Source organism: Oncorhynchus tshawytscha, linkage group LG25 (genome assembly GCF_018296145.1).
Source record: "Oncorhynchus tshawytscha isolate Ot180627B linkage group LG25, Otsh_v2.0, whole genome shotgun sequence".
NCBI lineage: Eukaryota > Metazoa > Chordata > Actinopteri > Salmoniformes > Salmonidae > Oncorhynchus > Oncorhynchus tshawytscha.
Window position 1 is genome coordinate 26,286,553 of NC_056453.1, and position 23,302 is coordinate 26,309,854.

The 23,302-nt window shown below is 40.3% G+C and overlaps 1 protein-coding gene across 3 annotated transcripts in view; it reads right to left on the minus strand.

Moving 5' to 3' along the window:
- cntd1 (cyclin N-terminal domain containing 1) overlaps positions 1-23,246 on the minus strand; it is a 23,754-nt gene extending 508 nt beyond the window's left edge. The window contains exons 1-5 of one of the 3 annotated variants that reach the window (XM_024388114.2): positions 23,010-23,246; positions 15,985-16,060; positions 15,719-15,893; positions 13,073-13,235; positions 87-231 (exon numbers count right to left, since the gene is read on the minus strand). In XM_024388114.2, coding sequence (XP_024243882.1) covers positions 87-231; positions 13,073-13,235; positions 15,719-15,893; positions 15,985-16,060; positions 23,010-23,178 — 728 coding nt within the window. In that variant the 5' untranslated portion in view covers positions 23,179-23,246. Of the gene's footprint in view, positions 1-86; positions 232-13,072; positions 13,236-15,718; positions 15,894-15,984; positions 16,061-20,096; positions 22,123-22,597; positions 22,718-23,009 lie in introns of those variants that run through there. The other 2 variants (XM_024388115.2, XM_042306179.1) reach the window with 2 other exon arrangements.
- Between the last annotated feature and the right edge of the window lie 56 nt (positions 23,247-23,302).

The following is a 23,302-nucleotide window of genomic DNA, read 5'->3' on the forward strand; positions in this document are numbered from 1 at the left end:
TGAGAGGGGAGAACTATGGCTGCCAATGGCCCTGGTCAAAAGTAGAGCACTATAGGGAATAGGGTGCCTTTAGGGACACAACCTACCTCTGTTCGTCAGATGGGCTCAGGCACTGAGTCGTGGCCTTGAGCAGGGAGTCATAGATGGCTGTCCTCTGGAGGTAGGTGAACTGGAGCACATGTCTGCTGAGGTGATGCAGGTGCTCCACAGGGATAGAAGAGTCATTGTGCCCTGTAGGATATGGTGGGTAGTGAATAAATAGTTACATACCGGAAACACCAAGAGGCATTTAAAAAAAAATGTTTTTATTGGATATCCAAAACATACAATATACTTGCAGTGAAGCAGCTTAACAACTACACCATACCAGTCATCCAACAGACTCCCATTCAGAGCGACACACAGAAGCATCCGGGGTTAATGCCCTGCTCAAGGGCACGTTGACAGAACTCCCACCAGGACAAAAAAAGTGAACCCGAACCCTCCAAGATCAACCCACAGTTCCATCATAGGTTACATCATCAATTCAAGACCCCCCAAGTTGAAACATTTTTCTGATGATTTGAAAAAATAATCTTCAGGAGTAGGCAGCGCCATAAGTGAGTAAACTGAGATTTGACTAAGGAGTTAAATCAGGGCAATTTCTTCATAAATAGACAGGTATTTACTTCTCCATGGTTGCAGGATCCTGTCTGTTTTTACAAGTTTTCTATTGAAATTCATTGTGGAGAGCTTATTTATATATTTTGTGATATGAATACCAAGTATGTCTACTTCACCATCAGCCCATTATATACAGCTGAAGTCGGAAGTTTACATACACCTTAGCCAGATACATTTAAACTCAGTTTTTCACAATTCCTGACATTTAATCCTAGTAAAAAATTACCTGTCTTAGGTCAGTTAGGATCACCACTTTATTTAAATAATGTGAAATGTCAGAATAATAGAAGACAGTGATTAATTTCAGCTTTTATTTCTTTCATCACATTACCAGTGGGTCAGAAGTTTACATACACTCAATTAGTATTGGGTAGCATTGGCTTTAAATTGTTTAACTTGGGTCAAACGTTTCAGGTAGCCTTCCACAAGCTTCCCAAAATAAGTTGGGTGAATTTTGGCCCATTCCCCCTGACAGAGCTTGTGTAACTGAGTCAGGTTTGTAGGCACATGCTTTTTCAGTTCTGCCCAAATGATTTCTATAGTATTGAGGTCAGGGCTTTGTGATGGCCCCTCCAATACCTTGACTTTGTTGTCCTTAAGCCATTTTGCCACAACTTTGGAAGTATTCTTGGGGTCATTGTCAATTTGGAAGACCCATTTACGACCAAGCTTTAACTTCCTGACTGATGCCTTGAGATGTTGCTTCAATATATCCACATCATTTTCCTCCCTCATGATGCCATATATTTTGTGCACCAGTCCCTCCTGCAGAAAAGCACCCCCACAACATGATGCTGCCACCCCTGTGCTTCACAGTTGGGATGGTGTTCTTCGGCTTGCAAGCTACCCTCTTTTTCCTCCAAACATAACGATGGTCATTATGGCCAAAAAGTTATATTTTTGTTTCATCAGACCAGAGGACATTTCTCCAAAAAGTACGATCTTTGTCCCCATGTGCAGTTGCAAACCGTAGTCTGGCTTTTTTTTTATGGCGGTTTTGGAGCAGTGGCTTCTTCCTTGCTGAGCGGCCTTTCAGGTTATGTCGATATAGGACTAATTTTACTGTGGATATAGATACTTTTGTACCGGTTTCCTCCAGCATCTTCACAAGGTCCTTTGCTGTTGTTTTTTTCGCACCAAAGTACGTTCATCTCTAGGAGACAGAACGCGTCTCCTTCCTGAGAGGGTTGATGGCTGTGCGGTCCCATGGTGTTTATACTTGCGTACTATTGTTTATACAGATGAACGTGGTACCTTCAGGCGTTTGGAAATTGCACCCAAGGATGAACCAGACTTGGTTGATTTATTTTTATTTTCCAATGATGTCAAGCAAAGAGGCACTGAGTTTGTATGTAGGCCTTGAAATACATCCACAGGTACACCTCAAATTGACTCTAATTATGTCAATTAGCCTATAAGAAGCTTCTAAACCCATGACATCACTTTCTGGACATTTCCAAGCTGTTTAAAGGCACAGTCAACTTAGTGTATGTTAACTTCTGACCCACTGGAATTGTGATACAGTGAATTATAAGTGTAATGATATGTCTGTAAACAATTGTTGGAAAAATTACTTGTGTCATGCACAAAGTAGATGTCCTAACCAACTTGCCAAAATTATATTTTGTTAACAAGAAATTTGTGGAGTGGTTGAAAAACGAGTTTTAATGACTCCAACCTAAGTGTGTGTAAACTTCCGACTTCAACTGTAGGAAAACTGCAGGGTAATGTAAAAGTTGTATTTTTTAAAGATCCGAATACGTAATATTGTACACTAATAATAATTTGGTTTTAGTCCAGAGAGTACATAAAAGCTATCTAGATCTTCAATGATACATTGCAGGGATCTAGCTTGCGGACTTAATATAAAACTTGAGTCATCGGCATACATGGACACCTTTGTTTTTAAGCCTTGGATTTATAATCCTCTAATGTTGTTATTGGATCTGATTTTAATAGCTAGCCTCTTACGTCGACCTGAGACGCAGACGTCCCATCTAGGCATCTGGAAATGCAAATGCGCTACGCCAAATGCTAATAGCACTCGTTAAAACTCAAACGTTCATCAAAACACACATGCAGGGCATTGAATTAAAGCTACACTCGTTGTGAATCTAGCCAACAAGTCAGATTATTAAAATGCTTTTCGGCGAAAGCATGAGAAGCATGAGAAGCTATTATCTGATAGCATGCAACACCCCGAAATACCTGAAGGCGACGTAAACAAAAGAATTAGCGTAGCCGGCGCTACACAAATAGCAGAAATAAAATATAAAACTTTCATTACCTTGGACGAGCTTCTTTGTTGGCACTCCTATATGTCCCATAAACATCACTATTGGGTCTTTTTTTCGATTAAATCGGTCCATATATACCCAAAATATCCATCTATTCAAAACGCTACGTCATTTTTTTTAAATTAAAAAAGTCGACGATAAACTTTCACAAAACACTTCGAAATACTTTTGTAATCCCACTTTAGGTATTAGTAAACGTTAATAATCTATCAAATTGATCACGAGGCGATGTGTATTCAATAGCTCCACGTCTTCAAATCATCTTCCAAAATCTCTCTTCCATAACTTCCTGTCGGAGACCGGATGGAAAGTGGTCTCTCTAACTCGTTTGACCAAGAAACAACGAGAAGGCAATTGACAAGAGTGGTGACATCGTGTGGAAGCTGTAGGACTTGCAATCTCGGCCCTATTTAATTTCGTGCCCCTTGAACAATACATGCAAGTGGCGCATGGATATTTTTTTCAGTTTTCAGTGATCAGTTTTTCTTGCGCTTTTCGATGAAACAGACGCTCTGTTATAGTCACAGAGGTGATTTAACCAGTTTTAGAAACGTGAGAGTGTTTTCTATCCACACATACTAATCATATGCATATACTATATTCCTGGCATGAGTAGCAGGACGCCGAAATGTTGCGCGATTTTTAACAGAACGTTCGAAAAAGTAGGGGGTAGGATCAACAGGCTAGCATTTCGATGGCCATAATGAATAGATATGGTGACAGCGGATACCCTTGTTTAACTCCTCTTGACATTTCAAAACTCTCTGAGAAGTAGCCGTTATTTACTATTTTACACCTGGGATTGCTATACATTATTTTTACCCATTTTATAAGAGAATCACCTAATTTGAAAAAATCCAGGCATTTATAAATAAAAATCCAGTCTTACTTTATCAAATGCCTTTTCAAAATCTGCGATAAATACCAGGCCTGGCTTCTTAGATGTTTCATGATGTTCTATTATTTCTAGTAGTTGTCGTATATTATCTCCAATGTATCATCCATGTTAAAAACCTGTCTGATCAGGATGAACAATACCTGGTAAAACCTTTTTAATTCTGAATGCTATGCATTTCACTAGTATTTTGCATCACAACATTGAAGTGTAAGGGGCCTCCAGTTTTTTAGATAGACTGGGTCTTTATATTTGCCATTCGGGTCTTGTTTTAATAATAGAGAAATCAGACCTTTCTGCTGAGTACCTGCAAGACTACCATTTCTTTAGGAGTAGTTAAAACAATCTAACAATGGAGCTTTTAGTATATCAAAAAAGGCTTGATATACCTCTACCGGTATGCAATCAAGCACTGGGGTTTTTCCAGACTGAAAGGATTTAATAGCCTCAAAACGTTATTGCTCTTTAATTTGGCCTTCACACTGATCTTTCTGTACATTTGTTAATTTGCCATTTTTTATATTATTTGGAAATAATTCCTTACTGTGATAATCTTCATTCAGTTGGACAGTTGGAGAAGATGGGACGGAAAAGAGAACATCTGCCTAAAATAATTAGCTTCCTCTTAAAATATCATTCGGAGAATCATAGATGACTCCGTCTTCAGTAACGAGTTTCCACAAATTATTTTTGTTAGTGTTGCTGTATTGGCAATTCAGGGAGAATTTTGTGCATTTTTCTCCATATTCCATCCAGTTTGCTTTATTTTTGTAATAGATTACATTAGATCGTTCTTGAATAAGTTTCTCAAGTTCTTTTTGTTTTTCGTCTAACTTAGTTTGTATCTCTGTAGTACCGTTTTTATTGCTATCTACCTGTACTATTAGTTCATGGATTTCCCTTGTTAATCTCGTCTCTTTAGCCAGAAACGGCTTTTTTATTATTGATAAATATTGAATGACCTCTGAAGGTACATTTAAAAGGTATCCCAAACAATGCGGGGATTTGCTGAACCTATATTATACTGGAAAAATTCAGTTATAAATTATTTTGTCTTAGTTAAAAATAAGTTGTCCTCGGGGGGACAAAATGGCACCGTAGAGAGAACACGGTGTTTCAGCGAGCTCTCGTGGCATTCGTAAATTTATATTCTTACATTAATCTCCTAGCTTGAAAAAGTGGTAGAATTGGCTAAATAAGTTACCATATAATGAGTGTTGATGACTATTTCGCAAAAATCTCCGACAACATGCCCAATAGAACTACTAAGAAGTCGACCAAAACCACCACCCCTGTGGATGTGCATGAGGAGCTAGCTAACGTTAGCGAAGCTAACACCATTGCTGATCCAGGCACAATGGACCTGATGATTCAAAAGATGACTGATAACATGACTAAAGTGATCGATGCTAAGATAAGAACGGTCTTGGAAGCAATAGCAGGCCATTCAGCTGAAATACAGAGCATTGTGAAACGTGTTGTTGAGGCGGAAGGGAGAATTGCTGCAGTGGAAACTTCAACTACATCTATGGACGCTAAGATAAAAGCACTTGAGAAACAGGTGCGCGAAATGGCGGAGCACATTGACGACTTGGATAATCGAGGACGCAAATGCAATATTCGTGTTGTGGGACTCCCGGAAAATTCTGAAGGGACACGTTCAGTAAAATTCTTTGAGGAATGGATCCCTGGCTACCTACAAATGGACACTAAGGCTGGTCGTGTGAAGCTGGACAGAGCCCATCGCTCTCAAGCACCGATACCCGGTCCCAATCAGCGCCCACGGCTGGTGGTTATAAAGTTCCACAACTTCACCGACAAGCAGCGCGTCATGGATGCGGCTAGAAACATCGGCTCTGATGGTAGTCAACATAAAGGTCCAAAGGTCTCATTCTTCAATGATTATTCCACAGTGGTTGTACGAAGACGCAAAGCGTTTGATGAGGCGAAGGCTCGACTCAGGAGAATGAAGATGGACTACGCACTGTTGTACCCGGCCACATTGAAGATTATGGTCAACGGATCACCTAAAAAGCTCTACACACCTGAAGAGGCTGCTGCGTTTATTGACTCTCTCGGGTAAATAACTTTAAGCTGCACCTCCACAGCATTGAATAACTTTGTTTATTTTTGGTTGAATCTGATCATGAAACAGTGGTGTGAGTCCTCACGTACTCCGGCTCAGTAATATTCGTATCTTTATTATTTTTCTTGCTAAAGTAATAGCCGCTATAGCTCAGGCTGAGATATGTGTGAATCCATATTGGTGCCCAGGCTTGGTTTTAGGTGGAAGAGCCTCAATCTTTTTCTATTGATTTTCTTTTCCATATATATAAAGGATGAGGCTATTGAGCGGCAATGCGGACTTAAGAGTCTACATTGGAGAGTTGAAATCCCCTGCATGTTAGCTAGTGGGAAAACCCCCTTTTGGATTTTTACATGTTTAATTTTTGGGTTTAGTATAGTTCGAGTTCAGGGTTCATATTTTTTGTTTATGCTCAGTGAGATAGAGGAGAGTTCAACACATGGAAAAAGGTACCACCCCACTTTTACAGTAGGATCCAGTCTGGATATTGAATGGTCAAGATACAATGGCAGATAACAGACTGCGTGTATGTACGTGGAACATTAGAGGGAGCCATAACCCCATTAAAATGAAGAAAGTACTGTCTTTTTTGGAAAAAGAAAATATTGATATTGCCCTGTTGCAAGAAACTCATTTGGATGATAAGGAGCACCTGAAATTACAACAAGGAGGGTTTGGTCAAGTGTTTTTCTCATCATCCAGAAGTAGAGGTGTAGCAATTCTGGTGAAAAAGAACTTACCACTTAAGGTCTTGAATTGTGTGAAAGATACATTTGGTCGCTTTGTTATAATTAATGGTACTTTACAAGGGCAGAACATTTCCATAATGAATATTTACTTCCCCCCTGCTCACCCCCCTGATTTCCTCACTAAGGCATTTCTAGACTTTTCAGAATTAAACTCAGACACTGCAGTGGTTGAGGGAGATTTTAACTGCTTGTTGAACCCCCTTATTGATAAGTTTCCCAGTGGTATAGCTTCACTCTCTCCTCAAGCTAAGTCACTTAAAGTTATTTGTGATGATCTGGGGTATGCGGATGTCTGGAGAGCTTTCCATCCCTCCAACAGAGAGTTCACTTTTTTCTCTGCACCTCATGGATGTCAGACTAGAATAGATTATTTTTTTATGCCCAAGACGTCTTTGCAGTCTGTTTTATCCGCTAGGATAGGAAGCATAGTCATATCTGATCATGCTGAGGTGATCCTGGACATAACACTCAACGGGGCATTCAATCGGTCAAGACATTGGAGGTTGAACACAACCATTCTTAAAGACCATACATTCACATCATATTTTATAACAGAGTTTAAAGCATTTTTCTCTATTAACTCTCAATCAACAGATAACCCCTCGCTCCTTTGGGAGACCTGTAAAGCGTATTTTAGGGGTCTGACTATGTCATACACAGCTACTAAGAGACGGAAAAAGCGGGAAAAGCAAAAAATGTTAGAGGGTGAATTAGGAACTAAAGAGAAGGACTACATTAAAACACCCACTCCTGCCCTATTAAAGGAAATATCAGTCATTAGATCAACGTTAGACTCTCTCCTAACACAGGACGCTGAAAAGAAAATGAGATTTGTCAGGCAAAAGCTATATGAACATGGCGATAAGCCAGGAAAGTACTTGGCATACCTAGCTAAAAAGAGGGCTGACTCTCAGTCAATTGCTACTATTACTGATTCTGATGGTAATCATTTATATGAAAATAAATTGATAAGTGACTCATTTAAGAAATTTTATACAAACCATTATGCCTCAGAACTTCCAAAGGATGCACCCAAATTAATGGAGAACTTGTTTTGTAAGATTGAGCTCCCTACTATCTCCGAAGAGCAGAGGTCCCTCCTTAATGCCCCTATTACCAAGGAAGAGATCATGTTCGCAATTAAGAATCTGCAAAATGGTAAGGCCCCAGGACCAGACGGGTTTTGTAGTGAGTTCTATAAAGAGTTCCATGGCCTGATCCTTGAGCCATTGCGTGATATGTTTAACCACTCATTTTCAAATGACCAACTCCCTCAAACGCTGAGAGCAGCCAACATTTCACTTATTCTCAAAAAAGGGAAAATGTCCAGAGTCTTGTTCCTCATACAGACCAATTTCCCTTCTGAATGTGGATAGAAAATTGCTTTCTAAAATTCTAGCCACAAGATTAGAGGACTCACTGCCACTAATTGTGAAAGGAGACCAAACTGGCTTCATTAGGGGCCGTAAGTCATGCAACAACGTCAGGCGGCTTCTTAATGTAATTCAAGCCTACCAACAAAGTGCTGTGGATGGTCTTGTGCTCTCCCGAGATGCTGAGAAAGCATTTGATCGTGTGGATTGGTCTTACCTATTATTTGCTCTAAATAAATTTGGTCTGGGGGACAACTTTATAAAATGGGTGAAAGTTTTATATGATGATCCTCAGGCTGCTGTCCTTACTAATGGGCTACGGTCAAATAGCTTCTCTATACACAGAGGTACCAGACAGGGCTGTCCTTTATCCCCCCTCCTCTTTGCACTCGTTATGGAACCACTGGCCGAGGCCACCCTGCTATGCAGGGGCTGCTCATTGGTGATGTTCACCATAAGATAAGCTTGTGTGCTGATGATGTCCTGATATTCATCTCTAGTCCCGAGACTTCAATTACATCTCTTATTAATATTATTGAATTATTCAGCGAATTCTCAGGCTACAAGATTAACCTTACTAAGTCAGAGGCTATGCCACTTGGTAGCCTACACTCTGTACCTAATACTTCTCCCCCCTTCCCTTTTAAATGGTCTCCCTCAGGTTTCATGTATCTGGGTATATTTGTAACTCCTAAATTCCAGCTAATGTACAAAGCCAATTTTGTTCCCTTGTTTGATACAATAAGACAGGATCTGGATCGCTGGAACTCTCTCCCGATTTCTTGGTTGGGTAGAATATCCATCTTGAAAATGAACATTTTACCTAGACTACTTTACCCAATCCAAATGATCCCAGTATTACTCTCCAATAAGGTAATAAAGGATGTAAATGGATGGCTAAGTTCCTTTATATGGAGTAAACGCAAGCCAAGACTTAAGATGGCAATATTGCAGCTGCCAAGTTCTATGGGCGGCTTGGACCTGCCCAATATCAGGTTCTATCAATGGTGTGCCCACCTTTGTTATATTTCTGACTGGATCACAAATGATGACTCCTCTATTTGGTTAGACATTGAGACTTCTCTTTCAAAATACCCCTTACAGGATCTTTTATTTTTCAGAAGTTTCAAGTCTGTAGAAGATCACTGCAATAATCCCGTTACACTTAACACACTCAAAGTATGGAGGTCAGTTCAACGCTTCCTGGGAAGGCCCAAACTAACCTCTGCTCTTACCCTAATTCTTAACAACCCAGATTTCAGTCCAGGATTGCTGGATGCTGGCTTTAACTTATGGCTTAATAAGGGCATACGCAGGCTAAATGACTTATTTGCTGATAAGATTTTGTTGTCATTTGAGCAGATGGTCGAGAAATATCGACTCCCAAAGCAGGACTTTTTCCGCTTCCTACAAGTAAGACATTGTATTCTGAAGAGCACCACCTTAATTGGTAAGCCTGATGTGTCTGTCATTGAAAGAATGCTTTTTTTCGCACAAAGGAAAATGTCTGTAAGTCTGTTTTATGATACTTTAAGGTCCTTTTCTGCTGTCAACACACAGAGGGTGAAACAAGTGTGGGAGAAAGAATTGTCTGTACTATTGACGAAGAGATGTGGGAGGACATTTGGAGATATGCAAAAACAATATCTATATGTAACCGTACTAGAGCAATCCAATTAAGAATAATACACAGATTGCATATATCCCCAAATCGCAGACATGCTTTTAGCCCCACTTCCTCTTCCCCTCAGTGTCTTAAATGCAAAACTGATACAGGCACCCTAACACATTGTTTATGGTCATGTACCAAAATACAAAGATACTGGTCTGGTGTTCTGCAAGAAATTGAAAAGATCCTAGGGGTTGATCTAGAATTGGACCCAGTTTCTTTACTGTTAGGTCTCCCTAGTAGGCATGTTACTTCTGTGGGTAAAAGGAGGCTTTACAACATCCTTACCTTCGCAGCGAGGAAAAACATCATTTTACAGTGGATTAGTGATAAGGTTCCTTCTATTAAAGATTGGCATAAGATACTATTTGAATGGGTGCCTCTGGAATATCTGACATGTACATTGCATTCTAAAACAGACCAGTTCTACAAAGTATGGGAACCTTATCTAAATTACCTAGAACCTGAGGTATCAGCTATTATGCTGCAAGGATTCTCTTAGAATGGCGGGGATCTATGTATTTCAGAACTACACTGTACGTTCCATGTGTGGAACCTAACCTCTTGGTTTAAACTGAGCTTTTTTGTTTAATTTCTGTTTGTAAGTTTGTTTAAAATGTATGTATTGAGAGACGCAATGATGGTGATGGGGTGAGAGAAGCACCGAGCGGGAAGAGGAAAATGGTGTACGTATGTATGGGTGTGTATATGTGTGTGCGTGCGTGTATGTATGCGTATGTGTGTGTATATGCATGGGTATATGTATGTGTGTGTATGTATGTATATGCACGCAGATATGTGTAAGTGGGTGATGTTTTTCTTGTTTTTGTTCTGTGTGCTTTGTCTCTGTTGTTGTATCTCTTAATATGGGTGAAAATTGTGAAATTCCAATAAAAATACTGTTACAAAAAAATAAGTTGTCCTCCAGTAAACTTTTATTAAATTTCCAATATCTCCGTCCACGTGGAAAACCTATATGTGAATGCCAATTAAATGATGATCCAATCGCATCCAATCGTCCCCTATTAAAACTTTTTTTACCTTTATTGCAAGAGAGAAAAAGTAGTCAAGACAACTAGCTTGATGAAGTCTCCTCCATGTATATCTCACTAGGTCGGGGTTTTTTAGTCTCCAAATATCCACTATTTCTAACGTGTCCATAATATTTGTGATTTCCTTAAGGGCACAGTGATGATAGTTGGTAGAGTGATTACCTTTACGGTCCATTGAGGTACTTAACACTGTGTTATAGTCTCCTACCATAATGATTTGATCATTTATTGCCTGTAAGTTCAATAAATTGGTATAAGTGTTTTTGAAGAAGTATGGATCATCCTGATTTGGACCATATAGATTAAATGAGCCAAATCTCTTTTTCGTCCACTTTCATATTCAAAAAGATCCACCTTCCTTGCAAATTTCCTGACTATTTGCACATTCAGATCAACATTTTTGTTAATTAATATCATCAACACCTTTTGAGTTCCTTTGTCCATGACAGAAAATTATTTCACCACCCCATTCCTTTTTCCAACTGGCTATACTTATTTCACCCCTTACCATAACTAGATACTATTCTCAGTCTAAATTGACCATAATTAGTGACTTTTCACTGCCATCAGAGATATGACAGTCAAAATTAGAGCATTCAAATGTCTGATATTTAGAATTCAAGAAATAGGTTCTAGCAATATTTGTTTTATTCCCTTGCCTGTGAGCCAATGCCACATATGTTAGAAAATTGAGACAAGATATTATATGTGTAGTAAATCTGAGTAGGTTGATGTGTATGATATTAGATGTGATTTAGTGAGTGTGCACGATGTTTGTATAAGAGTAAGACTATAATGCGTGCTGTCCTGATATTTTCCCCATGCTTGTTGTAAACATATATAAACTTGTAGACAAATACTTAAAAAAGATACACAAACAAGAAACATATTAAATATTAAAACAGTTCTCGACAATAGAGTGAGAGAAAAGAGAGAAAGAGAGTGAGAGGAGAGAGCAAGATCAGGTGTGTGTGTGTATGTATAAGTCTGTATGTGTATGCGAGCATGTAATTGAGTATGTGTGTGTTCATATCCACTTCATAGTGTTCAGATATTTTTACAGTTCCCATACTTTCTTTTTTTCAGAACCTGAAGTCCCTGTAGAATTTAGTACAGCCATGGTGTTATGGAGCTGTCTCTGAATAGCTGTCCATCTATAAAGAGTATGTCCACAATGAGGAAGGCACGCTTACCCTTCTCCCTCTGTTGCCTTTGTTCCGGATACAGTCTCTTACGACGTTTGTTTATCTCCCTTGGAAATTGGTCATTGAGACCGAATTTGGTCCCTTTTAAGCTCCCTTCCCCTGCTTTGATAATCTCCTTTTGTTGGTAGTGTTCAAATTTTGCGATGATCGGTCGGGGACCCTTGGTCTTGTCGCTCCGGGCTCCAAGTCTGTGTACTCGGTGGAAAGCCACCTTATTTACAGTCTCTATAGGAAGTTTCAAGGCAGATTGCATGAATTCTCTGATCTCGCCCTCTGGATTATCGGATACATCCTCAGGAACCCCAGAAAAAAATGATTTTTACGCATGCTACGACTTTGTATGTCTAGTAGCGACTCCTTCATCACTGTTTTCCCTGAAAAAACTATCCATGTTGGAATCATGGATTTTTACCTTGGCTGTGAGTGCCTTGTTCTCTCCTTGGAGCGTGAGAATTTCACTCTGGCTAAACTCCAAACTCCCCCTCAGCCCTGCTACCTCCTCACACAACTTTTCCAGAGGCATTTTACTGTATAAACATTTTACAGCAGTGGGCTAAATCAGGGTCACAGAGTGATTCTTGGTAGTCTTAAACAAATCTATTTTGAAACAGAAATATACACCGCGCGCACACACATGGTTATGGGATTTTTTTTTTAAAGAAGACACCTGTACCATGTCAGATATAGAGTTGAAATGTATTCAATTGTGAGTTTGCATCCCAATATTACACTTTATATACATTTTTATTTTTTCATGTAACCTTTATTTAACTAGGCAAGTCAGTTAAGAACAAATTCTTATTTACAATGACGGCCTACCCAGAAGACAGAAGACTGGAATATAACAAAACGGTTTGACATAGAAACATTGGATTTATCAAGGTTTTTTAAAATAATATTTTTAAAAGATATTAATAACATTCTGCCCATGAGACCAAAGAGGGCGCTTTTGGTCATTGCCTGTAGGCAATGGGTTCTACAGGCCTAAATAGGAATGTAGCATGTAATGTAGACCTCATTACAGCAAAATGTCATGTCTCTTTTTATGGTTATCATAAGGACTACAGAATGTGAAATACTTACCAAGCACCTCCAGGAGTATCTCAACATAAGTCAGAGGGTTGGGGGTGTTTAGCCTGAAGTCAAGTGCTTTCAAGATCATCAGCTCCATGTCCATGATAGTTTGTTTGGAAATGCTGTGGCCCATCGAGTGAAGAAACTGCGCTGCTGTGTTGTTGTCAACCACCTGGTAAAGTAAAAGGTGAGAAACGTATTATTGACATTATGAATGGTGATACAAATGGTGATCTACAGATTAGAGGTTGGCCGATTAATTAGGGCCGATTTCAAGTTCACAACAATCGGTAATTGCCATTTTTGGACGCAGATTATGGCCGATTACATTACATTCTCCTGTGTTGCATATAATCAATGCGGTGCCTGTCAATTTATCCTCGAATCACAGCCTACTTCGCCAAACGGGGAGGATTTAACAATAACGCATTCGCAAAAAAAGCACAATCGTTGCACAAATGTACCTAACCATAAACATCAATGTCTTTCTTAAAATCAATACACAGAAGTATATATTTTTAAACCTGCATATTTAGTTCAAATAAATTCATGTTAGCAGGCAATATTAACTAGGGAAATTGTGTCACGTCTCTTGCGTTCGTTGCAGTTTGGGCCACCTGGCTTGTTGCGAACTAATTTGCCAGAATTTTACATAATTATGACATAACATTGAAGGTTGTGCAATATAACAGCAATATTTAGACTTAGGGTTGCCACCCATTCGATAAAATACGGAACGGTTCCGTGAATTTCACTGAAAGAATAAACGATTTGTTTTCAAAATGATAGTTTCCGGATTTGACCATATTAATGACCAAAGACTCATATTTACAGTGCCTTGCGAAAGTATTCGGCCCCTTGAACTTTGCGACCTTTTGCCACATTTCAGGCTTCAAACATAAAGATATAAAACTGTATTTTTTTGTGAAGAATCAACAACAAGTGGGACACAATCATGAAGTGGAACGACATTTATTGGATATTTCAAACTTTTTTAACAAATCAAAAACGGAAAAATTGGGCGTGCAAAATTATTCAGCCCCCTTAAGTTAATACTTTGTAGTGCCACCTTTTGCTGCGATTACAGCTGTAGGTCGCTTGGGGTGTCTCTATCAGTTTTGCACATCGAGAGACTGAATTTTTTTCCCATTCCTCCTTGCAAAACAGCTCGAGCTCAGTGAGGTTGGATGGAGAGCATTTGTGAACAGCAGTTTTCAGTTCTTTCCACAGATTCTCGATTGGATTCGGGTCTGGACTTTGACTTGGCCATTCTAACACCTGGATATGTTTATTTTTCGAACCATTCCATTGTAGATTTTGCTTTATGTTTTGGATCATTGTCTTGTTGGAAGACAAATCTCCGTCCCAGTCTCAGGTCTTTTGCAGACTCCATCAGGTTTTCTTCCAGAATGGTCCTGTATTTGGCTCCATCCATCTTCCCATCAATTTTAACCATCTTCCCTGTCCCTGCTGGAGAAAAGCAGGCCCAAACCATGATGCTGCCACCACCATGTTTGACAGTGGGGATGGTGTGTTCGGGGTGATGAGCTGTGTTGCTTTTACGCCAAACATAACGTTTTGCATTGTTGCCAAAAAGTTCAATTTTGGTTTCATCTGACCAGAGCACCTTCTTCCACATGTTTGGTGTGTCTCCCAGGTGGCTTGTGGCAAACTTTAAACGACACTTTTTATGGATATCTTTAAGAAATGGCTTTCTTCTTGCCACTCTTCCATAAAGGCCAGATTTGTGCAATATACGACTGATTGTTGTCCTATGGACAGTCTCCCACCTCAGCTGTAGATCTCTGCAGTTCATCCAGAGTGATCATGGGCCTCTTGGCTGCATCTCTGATCAGTCTTCTCCTTGTATGAGCTGAAAGTTTAGAGGGACGGCCAGGTCTTGGTAGATTTGCAGTGGTCTGATACTCCTTCCATTTCAATATTATCGCTTGCACAGTGGTCCTTGGGATGTTTAACGCTTGGGAAATCTTTTTGTATCCAAATCCGGCTTTAAACTTCTTCACAACAGTATCTCGGACCTGCCTGGTGTGTTCCTTGTTCTTCATGATGCTCTCTGCGCTTTTAACGGACCTCTGAGACTATCACAGTGCAGGTGCATTTATACGGAGACTTGATTACACACAGGTGGATTGTATTTATCATCATTAGTCTTTATGTTTGAAGCCTGAAATGTGGCAAAAGGTCGCAAAGTTCAAGGGGGCCGAATACTTTCGCAAGGCACTGTATGTGTTTATTCTATAATAATTAAGTCTATGATTTGATATTTGATAGAGCAGTCTGACTGAGTGGTGGTAGGCAGCAGCAGGCTCGTAAGCATTCATTCAAACTTTACTGCGTTTGCACTTTTACTTTCTTCTCCAACACTGTATTTTTGCATTATTTAAACCAAATTGAGCATGTTTCATTATTTATTTGAGACTAAATAGATTTTATTTATGTATTATATTAAGTTAAAATAAAAGTGTTCATTGTTCATTCAGTAATTGTCAATATTACAAATATATACATATAAAATTGCCAGATTAATCGGTATCGGCTTTTTTGGTCCTCCAATAATCGGTATCGGCATTGAAAAATTATAAAATCGGTCAACCTCAACTACATTTGATAATGAAAAAGTTTCCCAAAACTCACAGCACTGTGCAAAGACAGTTTGCTTGCTATTTGCACACAAGAGAGGAGAATGAGATGGAACTTCTCACTCAGTTTCTCATAAACAAGGTCCACGTAATTTCCTTTATGGGCACCTGCTGCCCCTGCAGGTGTGTGTGGTGTTGAAAACAGATCCTCCAGGTGCTTTATCATGAACCTGATAGCAGAAGATACTCATTAAATTGGTCTTATTTTTAATCACATTGACAGATAACTGATAGTTTCCGTTTTTAAATCATGAATCCTACCTTTCAAGTAATTCAACAGCATGATATCCAACCATGGGGTCAAGTCTTAACTCTTCTGTGACAAGGAAAATGCATTCTGTGGAAAACAGAGCCAGAGGTTTTAGGCCTATTCAGATTGGATTTCATGGCCTAGTCCTACGGTTCAAGTCTGTAAATGTTTTAGCTAGACAGTTTATTGTGGTAACTTTCGAGCATGGCACTTGCAACGACAGGGTCAAATCAATTTTTATTTGTCACATGTGACGAATACAACAGGTGTAGACTAGACCTTACAGTGAAATGCTTACTTAAAAGCCCTTAACCAACAAATAGATAAGTAAAAAAATAATGAAAATAAAAGTAACAATTAATGAAACTGTAGCAGGAAAATAACAATAGCGTGGCTATATACAGGGGGTCCCGGTACAGAGTCAATGTGCAGGGGCACCGGTTAGTTGAGGGAACTGAAGTAATATGTACATGTAGGGAGAGTGGGTTCGATTCTTGGGATAGGGCTCCTGAGTGGCGCAGATGTCTAAGGCACTACTCCTTTGTGCTAGAGGCGTCACTACAGACCCTGGTTCGATCCTGGGCTCTATTGCATCCGGTGGTGACTGGGAGTACCATAGGGGGGTGCACAATTGGCCCAACGTCGTCCGGGTTTGGCCGTGATATGCTGTCATTGTAAATAAGAATTTGTTCTTAACTGACTTGCTTAGTTAAATAAAGGTTAAAATTATCCAATTTTAAGCTAAATAGCATAGTGAGCAATATTTATTGTACAGGGTGGATATTGCTTGTAAATATCCTTTTAAAAAGGTAAATGACATTTTAATGGCGTCAGGCCGAGGCTCTGCATCTGTCCTCGTGCTCCTAGACCTTAGTGCTGCTTTTGATACCATCGATCACCACATTCTTTTGGAGAGATTGGAAACCCAAATTGGTCTACACGGACAAGTTCTGGCCTGGTTTAGATCTTATCTGTTGGAAAGATATCAGTTTGTCTCTGTATATGGTTTGTCCTGTGACAAATCAACTGTACATTTCGGTGTTCCTCAAGGTTCCGTTTTAGGACCACTATTGTTTTCACTATATATTTTACCTCTTGGGGATGTCATTCGAAAACATAATGTAAACTTTCACTGCTATGCAGATGACACACAGCTGTACATTTCAATGGAACATGGTGAAGCCCTAAAATTGCCCTCGCTTAGAAGCCTGTGTTTCAGAGATAAGGAAGTGGATGGCTGCAAACGTTCTACTTTTAAACTCAACTCTACTTTTAAACTCAACTCTACTTTTAAACAGAGATGCTTGTTCTAGGTCCCAACAAAGAGATCTTCTGTTGAATCTGACAATTAATCTTGATGGTTGTACAGTCGTCTCAAATAAAACTGTGAAGGACCTCGGCGTTACTCTGGACCCCAATCTCTCTTTTGACAAACATATCAAGACTGTTTCAAGGACAGCTTTTTTCCATCTACGCAACATTGCAAAAATCAGAAACTTTCTGTCCAAAAATGATGCTGAAAAATTCATCCATGCTTTTGTTACTTCGAGGTTAGACTACAGCAATGCTATACTTTCCGGCTACCCGAATAAAGCACTAAATAAACTTCAGTTAGTGCTAAATACGGCTGCTAGAATCCTGACTAGAACCAAAACATTTGATCATATTACTCCAGTTCTAGCCTCCCTACACTGGCTTCCTGTTAAGGCAAGGGCTGATTTCAAGGTTTTACTGCTAACCTACAAAGCATTACATGGGCTTGCTCCTACCTATCTTTCAGATTTGGTCCTGCCATACATACCTACAGGTACGCTACGGTCACAAGACGCAGGCCTCCTAATTGTCCCTAGAATTTCTAAGCAAACAGCTGGAGGCAGGGCTTTCTCCTATAGAGCTCCATTTTTATGGAATGGTCTGCCTACCCATGTAAGAGATGCAGACTCGGTCTCAACCTTTAAGTCTTTACTGAAGACTCATCTCTTCAGTAAGTCATATGATTGAGTGTAGTCTGGCCCAGGAGTGTGAAGGTGAACGGAAAGGCTCTGGAGCAACGAACCGCCCTTGCTGTCTCTGCCTGGCCGGTTCCCCTCTCTCCACTGGGATTCACTGCCTCTAACCCTATTACAGGGGCTGGGTAACTGGCTTACTGGTGCTCTACCATGCCGTCCCTAGGAGGGGAGGAGTGCGTCACTTGAGTGGGTTGAGTCACTGACGTGATCTTCCTGTCTGGGTTGGTGCCCCCCTTGGGTTGTGCCATGGCGGAGATCTTTGTGGGCTATACTCGGCCTTGTCTCAGGATGGTAAGTTGGTGGTTGAAGATATCCCTCTAGTGGTGTGGGGGCTGTGCTTTGGCAAAGTGGGTGGGGTTATATCCTTCCTGTTTGGCCCTGTTCGGGGGTCTCATCGGATGGGGCCACAGTGTCTCCTGACCCCTCCCGTCTCAGCCTCCAGTATTTATGCTGCAGTAGTTTGTGTCGGGGGGCTAGGGTCAGTCTGTTATATCTGGAGTACTTCTGCTGTCTTATCCGGTGTCCTGTGTGAATTTAAGTATGCTCTCTCTAATTCTCTCTTTCTTTCTTTCTTTCTTTCTTTCTCTCTCTCAGAGGACCTGAGCCCTAGGACCATGCCTCATGACTACCTGGCATGATGACTCCTTGCTGTCCCCAGTCCACCTGGCCGTGCTGCTGCTCCAGTTTCAACTGTTCTGCCTGCGGCTATGGAACCTTGACCTGTTCACCGGACGTGCTACCTGTCCCAGACCTGCTGTTGTCAACTCTCTAGAGACAGCAGGAGCGGTAGAGATACTCTTAATGATCGGCTATGAAAAGCCAACTGACACTTCCTCCTGAGGTGCTGACTTGTTGCACCCTCGACAACTACTGTGATTATTATTATTTGACCATGTTGGTCATTTATGAACATTTGAACATCTTGGCCATGTTATGTTATAATCTCCACCCGGCACAGCCAGAAGAGGACTGGCCACCCCACATAGCCTGGTTCCTCTCTAGGTTTCTTCCTAGGTTCTGGCCTTTCTAGGGAGTTTTTCCCAGCCACCGTGCTACTACACCTGTATTGCTTGCTGTTGGGGTTTTAGGCTGGGTTTCTGTACAGCACTTTGAGATATCAGCTGATGTAAGAAGGGCTATATAAATACATTTGTAATGTTATTGTCAACGCTTATATTTTTATTTAACCTGGCAAGTCAGTTTAAGAACAAATTCGTATTTACAATGACGGCCTACGCCGGCCAAACCGGACAATGCTGGGCCAATTGTGCGCCGCCCTATGGCACTCCCAGTCACCGCCGGATGTGATACAGCCCAGGATCGAACCAGGGTCTGTAGTGACACCTGTCACTGAGAGGTAGTGCCTTAGACTGCTGCACCACTCGGGAGCCAAAATGTTATGCTACTTGCTACTGTGTAGCAGAATAACTTAGTCCAATCGAATCTAATATGAAAGATCCGACTTTCATCATCTCTTCTGTTTACGACGTGATTCAGTTGTTTATCAGTCGATCAGAAAATCAACAAAATAATAGCACATAACTTATAGCTAGTGTCCGTGTGGTTATGGATAATTCATATTTACTTTAATTTTGACCCTAGTGGCCTCGTTTTTTTATATTTGATATTAGATTGGTTTGGTCAACCTGTCACGGGTTACCTGTGAAGCCAAAATAACGTAATGTTACGTAACTTTAGCCTAACCAAACGTGGCGCCATTCGCATTTCCGGTGGCGTGTTCTTGTAAGGTAAGGTGACCAGATTTCTGAAATGAAAACCGGGGACATTTCCAGTTCGGCGGTCAATAAATAATTAAAATATCCAATGTTATTATCTATGAACTAAAAAATGGGGACAATTCCAGTTTCATGTATTTAGACTAACAGGCACACTGTGATAGAGAAAACAACTATTACAGAACTTACAGAAACACTACAGACAAGAAAGAACTGTCCAATCTGAACAGCCATTCAGTGGTCTTGGTAGAATAAGAGCAGAATAGAACATGAACAAAATTGAAAAAACAGACAATAGTATACATGAAATACTTAACAACATAATAAAGAAATAAGATGCTGATGAGATTGGTAACTACATAATATACTTATACCAACCTAATCTGTATATTTCTCACAAGAATGTATTTTCTTCAGGATTGCTCTGTCTTTGGCCAGCTTCTCCATGAACTCCTGGCAGGGGAGGTTAATAGTTTGTCTTCACAATAAGCATGGCCTTGATGGTAGGAACAGTGAACCTATTTCTTGCTGCTGTCCATAGATCATTAATTTGGGAGAACACTCTCTCGACTGGTGCATTACTTCCAGGTAAGCACATGACAACAGACGCTAATCTAGCCAGGTTAGTGTGTGGGATGTCATTATATTTGAAGAGGGTAACCACCGTGCTCCATCTCTGACTAAGCGGTGTCTCAGATGTTTTCCATTCTTCAAGCGATCCCCCCTTTAGGAACTCTTACAGGCCAGTAACTTCATCACACAATGATGCATCCTCATTGATGGTCACATTGGGGCATTTTTCCTGCAGTGTGGCTGATGCCTTCTGAATCTCTTCACGCTGAGGTTGCCTTTTTAAAAGGAGACCATGTAAATATTTTAGATTATCTGTGTGCTTTCCCCATGCTTGCAAGTAGTTCACATCCATAGTGAAGAATGATTGGGATGTTTTGAGAAAGCTGCCTTTAGACATGGCTCCATTTTCCTCTAGCTCTCTCAAAGTCCTCTGACCAAAACTGGAAGTTTTCATCACGTCTTGCAGTCAATTTTGCCTGAACGTTTCTCAGAATTGCAGCGGAGTCCACAGCACAGTGGTCCTGGCCTCCAAGCATCTTGATCGTGTCACTGAATACAGTCAAGTTTCCATGGACAAAGGCCAGCCAAAGTTCAGTCAGTGGATCTTCGAACATTGTTCTTCAGAAATAAAAAAGGATTTCAATGGCACATACATTTTCAGCACTCTTTCTAGAGCAGGGAGCATGGACATCCAGCGAACATTGCTGGGTCCTAAAATGTTATGGTACTCCTGGCCAACAAACTCACAAAAGCCCTTCAGTCTTTCTACTCTGACAGTGAAAATATGAACATATTCAAAGATCTTTATGAGCAGATACTCAACATCATATCCAAAGCTGTTCTGGCCGTGTTATGAATGAAAACCTCAGCCAATCACCTCCCGCTGCAGAGCATTTTTAACTTTGGTATGGACATTGACCCTTCCCAGCCTATTCAGTCCTCCAAAGTTGGTATTTGTTGTTGGCAGAGAATGTTTTCCAAGTTACATTTTTGGATGACCACCAGGACCTCAGCTGCAATTTCCTCTGCTGTTTCTCCATGCAATTCAACAAAATCAAGCAGTTTTGTTTCCACAGATGTGCTGCCTTCATATATCTTACAATATCTGACTACTATTGGCAGCAGCTTTACATTCCCATGATTGGACGCATCAATGGACAGGGACACAAATTCAACCTGGTCTGGGTCCTGTGTTACCAAAGTAGTTGCCCATGTTACTAACACGTTACTCACTATGGCGTCACATTTTGTCCTAGCACATGTAAACTTTTGCTCATAAAGCTTCCGTGTCCATAGATCTGTAACTATGATTGTGTCGCATAGTGTGGTATGCAAAGACACCCTCCTGCACAGCTAAACCATATTCTTGAAGAATGTGGTGACAGAGGACATACCAACACGGGCAATCAGAGAGGCTTTATGCTTTTTCATCTGATGATGTTCTACCACTGCCGTTCTTCACCGGCTGTCAATTGAAAGAGAGGATGCAGTGAACCATTCTATCGTCTTGACCTGAGCGTATGAAATGGAAATTCCCTCATCATGTTTATCATTAAAAAAAGTGCATTTCCATTTCTTGGAAAGAGTCATTGTATCTCATCTGTCTGCTCTTCTTCACTCTCCTTGTGCCAGTCTTAATTAGTCTCTTAACTTTTTATTCTCCTCCAATCTTTCTCCTCCTCTTTTCTTCACTTGTCTTCCTTTCCTTCTCTTCACCTTTCCACCTCACTCTTCTACACTCTCCTTGCTTCACTCTTTTTACTCCCTTCATGTTTCCTTCTCCTTCCTCTCCAATCTGTATTAATAAATAGCATACTATTAGATAACCAAAGTATTTTAACAGATTCCCATTGCTTGCCTCATGTTTGTATTTTATCTCAAAAACATTGTTTTGAATAATAAATTGGCAGGCTCCGTAATCATATCTTTATCTTTCCTCCTCTGTCTCCTTCACTCTTCTTCCTATCCAGTCTTCCTCCTCTCCTTCCTCTCCACTGCTAATGCTATCCATGAACATTTCTAAATATATTTTCACACTACTTATAATGCCAAACCATTTAAATTGTAATCTACAAAAATATGCTCTGAATAAATTGTGCATTCATTTAATATAATCATATTTTCAAAATAGCCTGTCCACTGCATGTTTACATGTGGACGTGTTTTAACACGTTTTAACTTAGTCTATATAGCTAACGTTAGCTAGCATAACCTATTTAAAACCTTATAGGGCAGATCATCTATCTATAAAATAAATTGTGATATTATAACATCACTAGCTAGTATCTCAAACGATTGTAATGTACCTGGCTTGAAAAGACGTTTGTGGTGATGTTGTGGATTCACTTGACACTTGCTAGCTTCTGGCCCAGTTTTCCATAGCAGTTTTCTCTAAAACTATCGCGAGCAAGTAGTTAGTTGAAGAAGAAGAGTGAATGAAGCTACTATAAGCCAGCAGCCCCCTCTGTTGGCCTAAACAAGCACAACGCGATTGAGACGTCAACCCGTAGGCTCTGCTGCCTGGTCTTTCTTGCCAAGTAAAATATTTCACTTTGCGGTCTGTTTTTAACGCACAGTTAAAAACGGGGAAATTTCCCCGGTAAACGGGGACGTCTGGTCACCCTATTGTAAGGAACGTTGCCAAAGCACAGACAGAACAATGAGATAGTTGACCAAAGTTACGAACAACCGTTAGCCAGCAGCGAGCTAAAAACTTACCTAGCAATCTTTTGTCTTTAAAATCCCCACTGTAACGTGATAAATTGCTCAGTTTATCTTTGTTTCCGATATTGAGATTTATGAGAAAGTCTGATAAAATCTCAAAAGAAGCTTCACCAAACTTTAGGCTTTTGCTTTGGCTTGGCAATAATGGGAATCTCTTCGCCATAGCTAAAGTTACTAGCTAGCCAGAAATAAAATGGCAAGATTTAAAAAAAACTTCGGATTTCGTTGTCCGCGGAGTTAATTTTTGAAAATGCAGTACTTTATTTTGCCATGAGATGGCGGTTGAC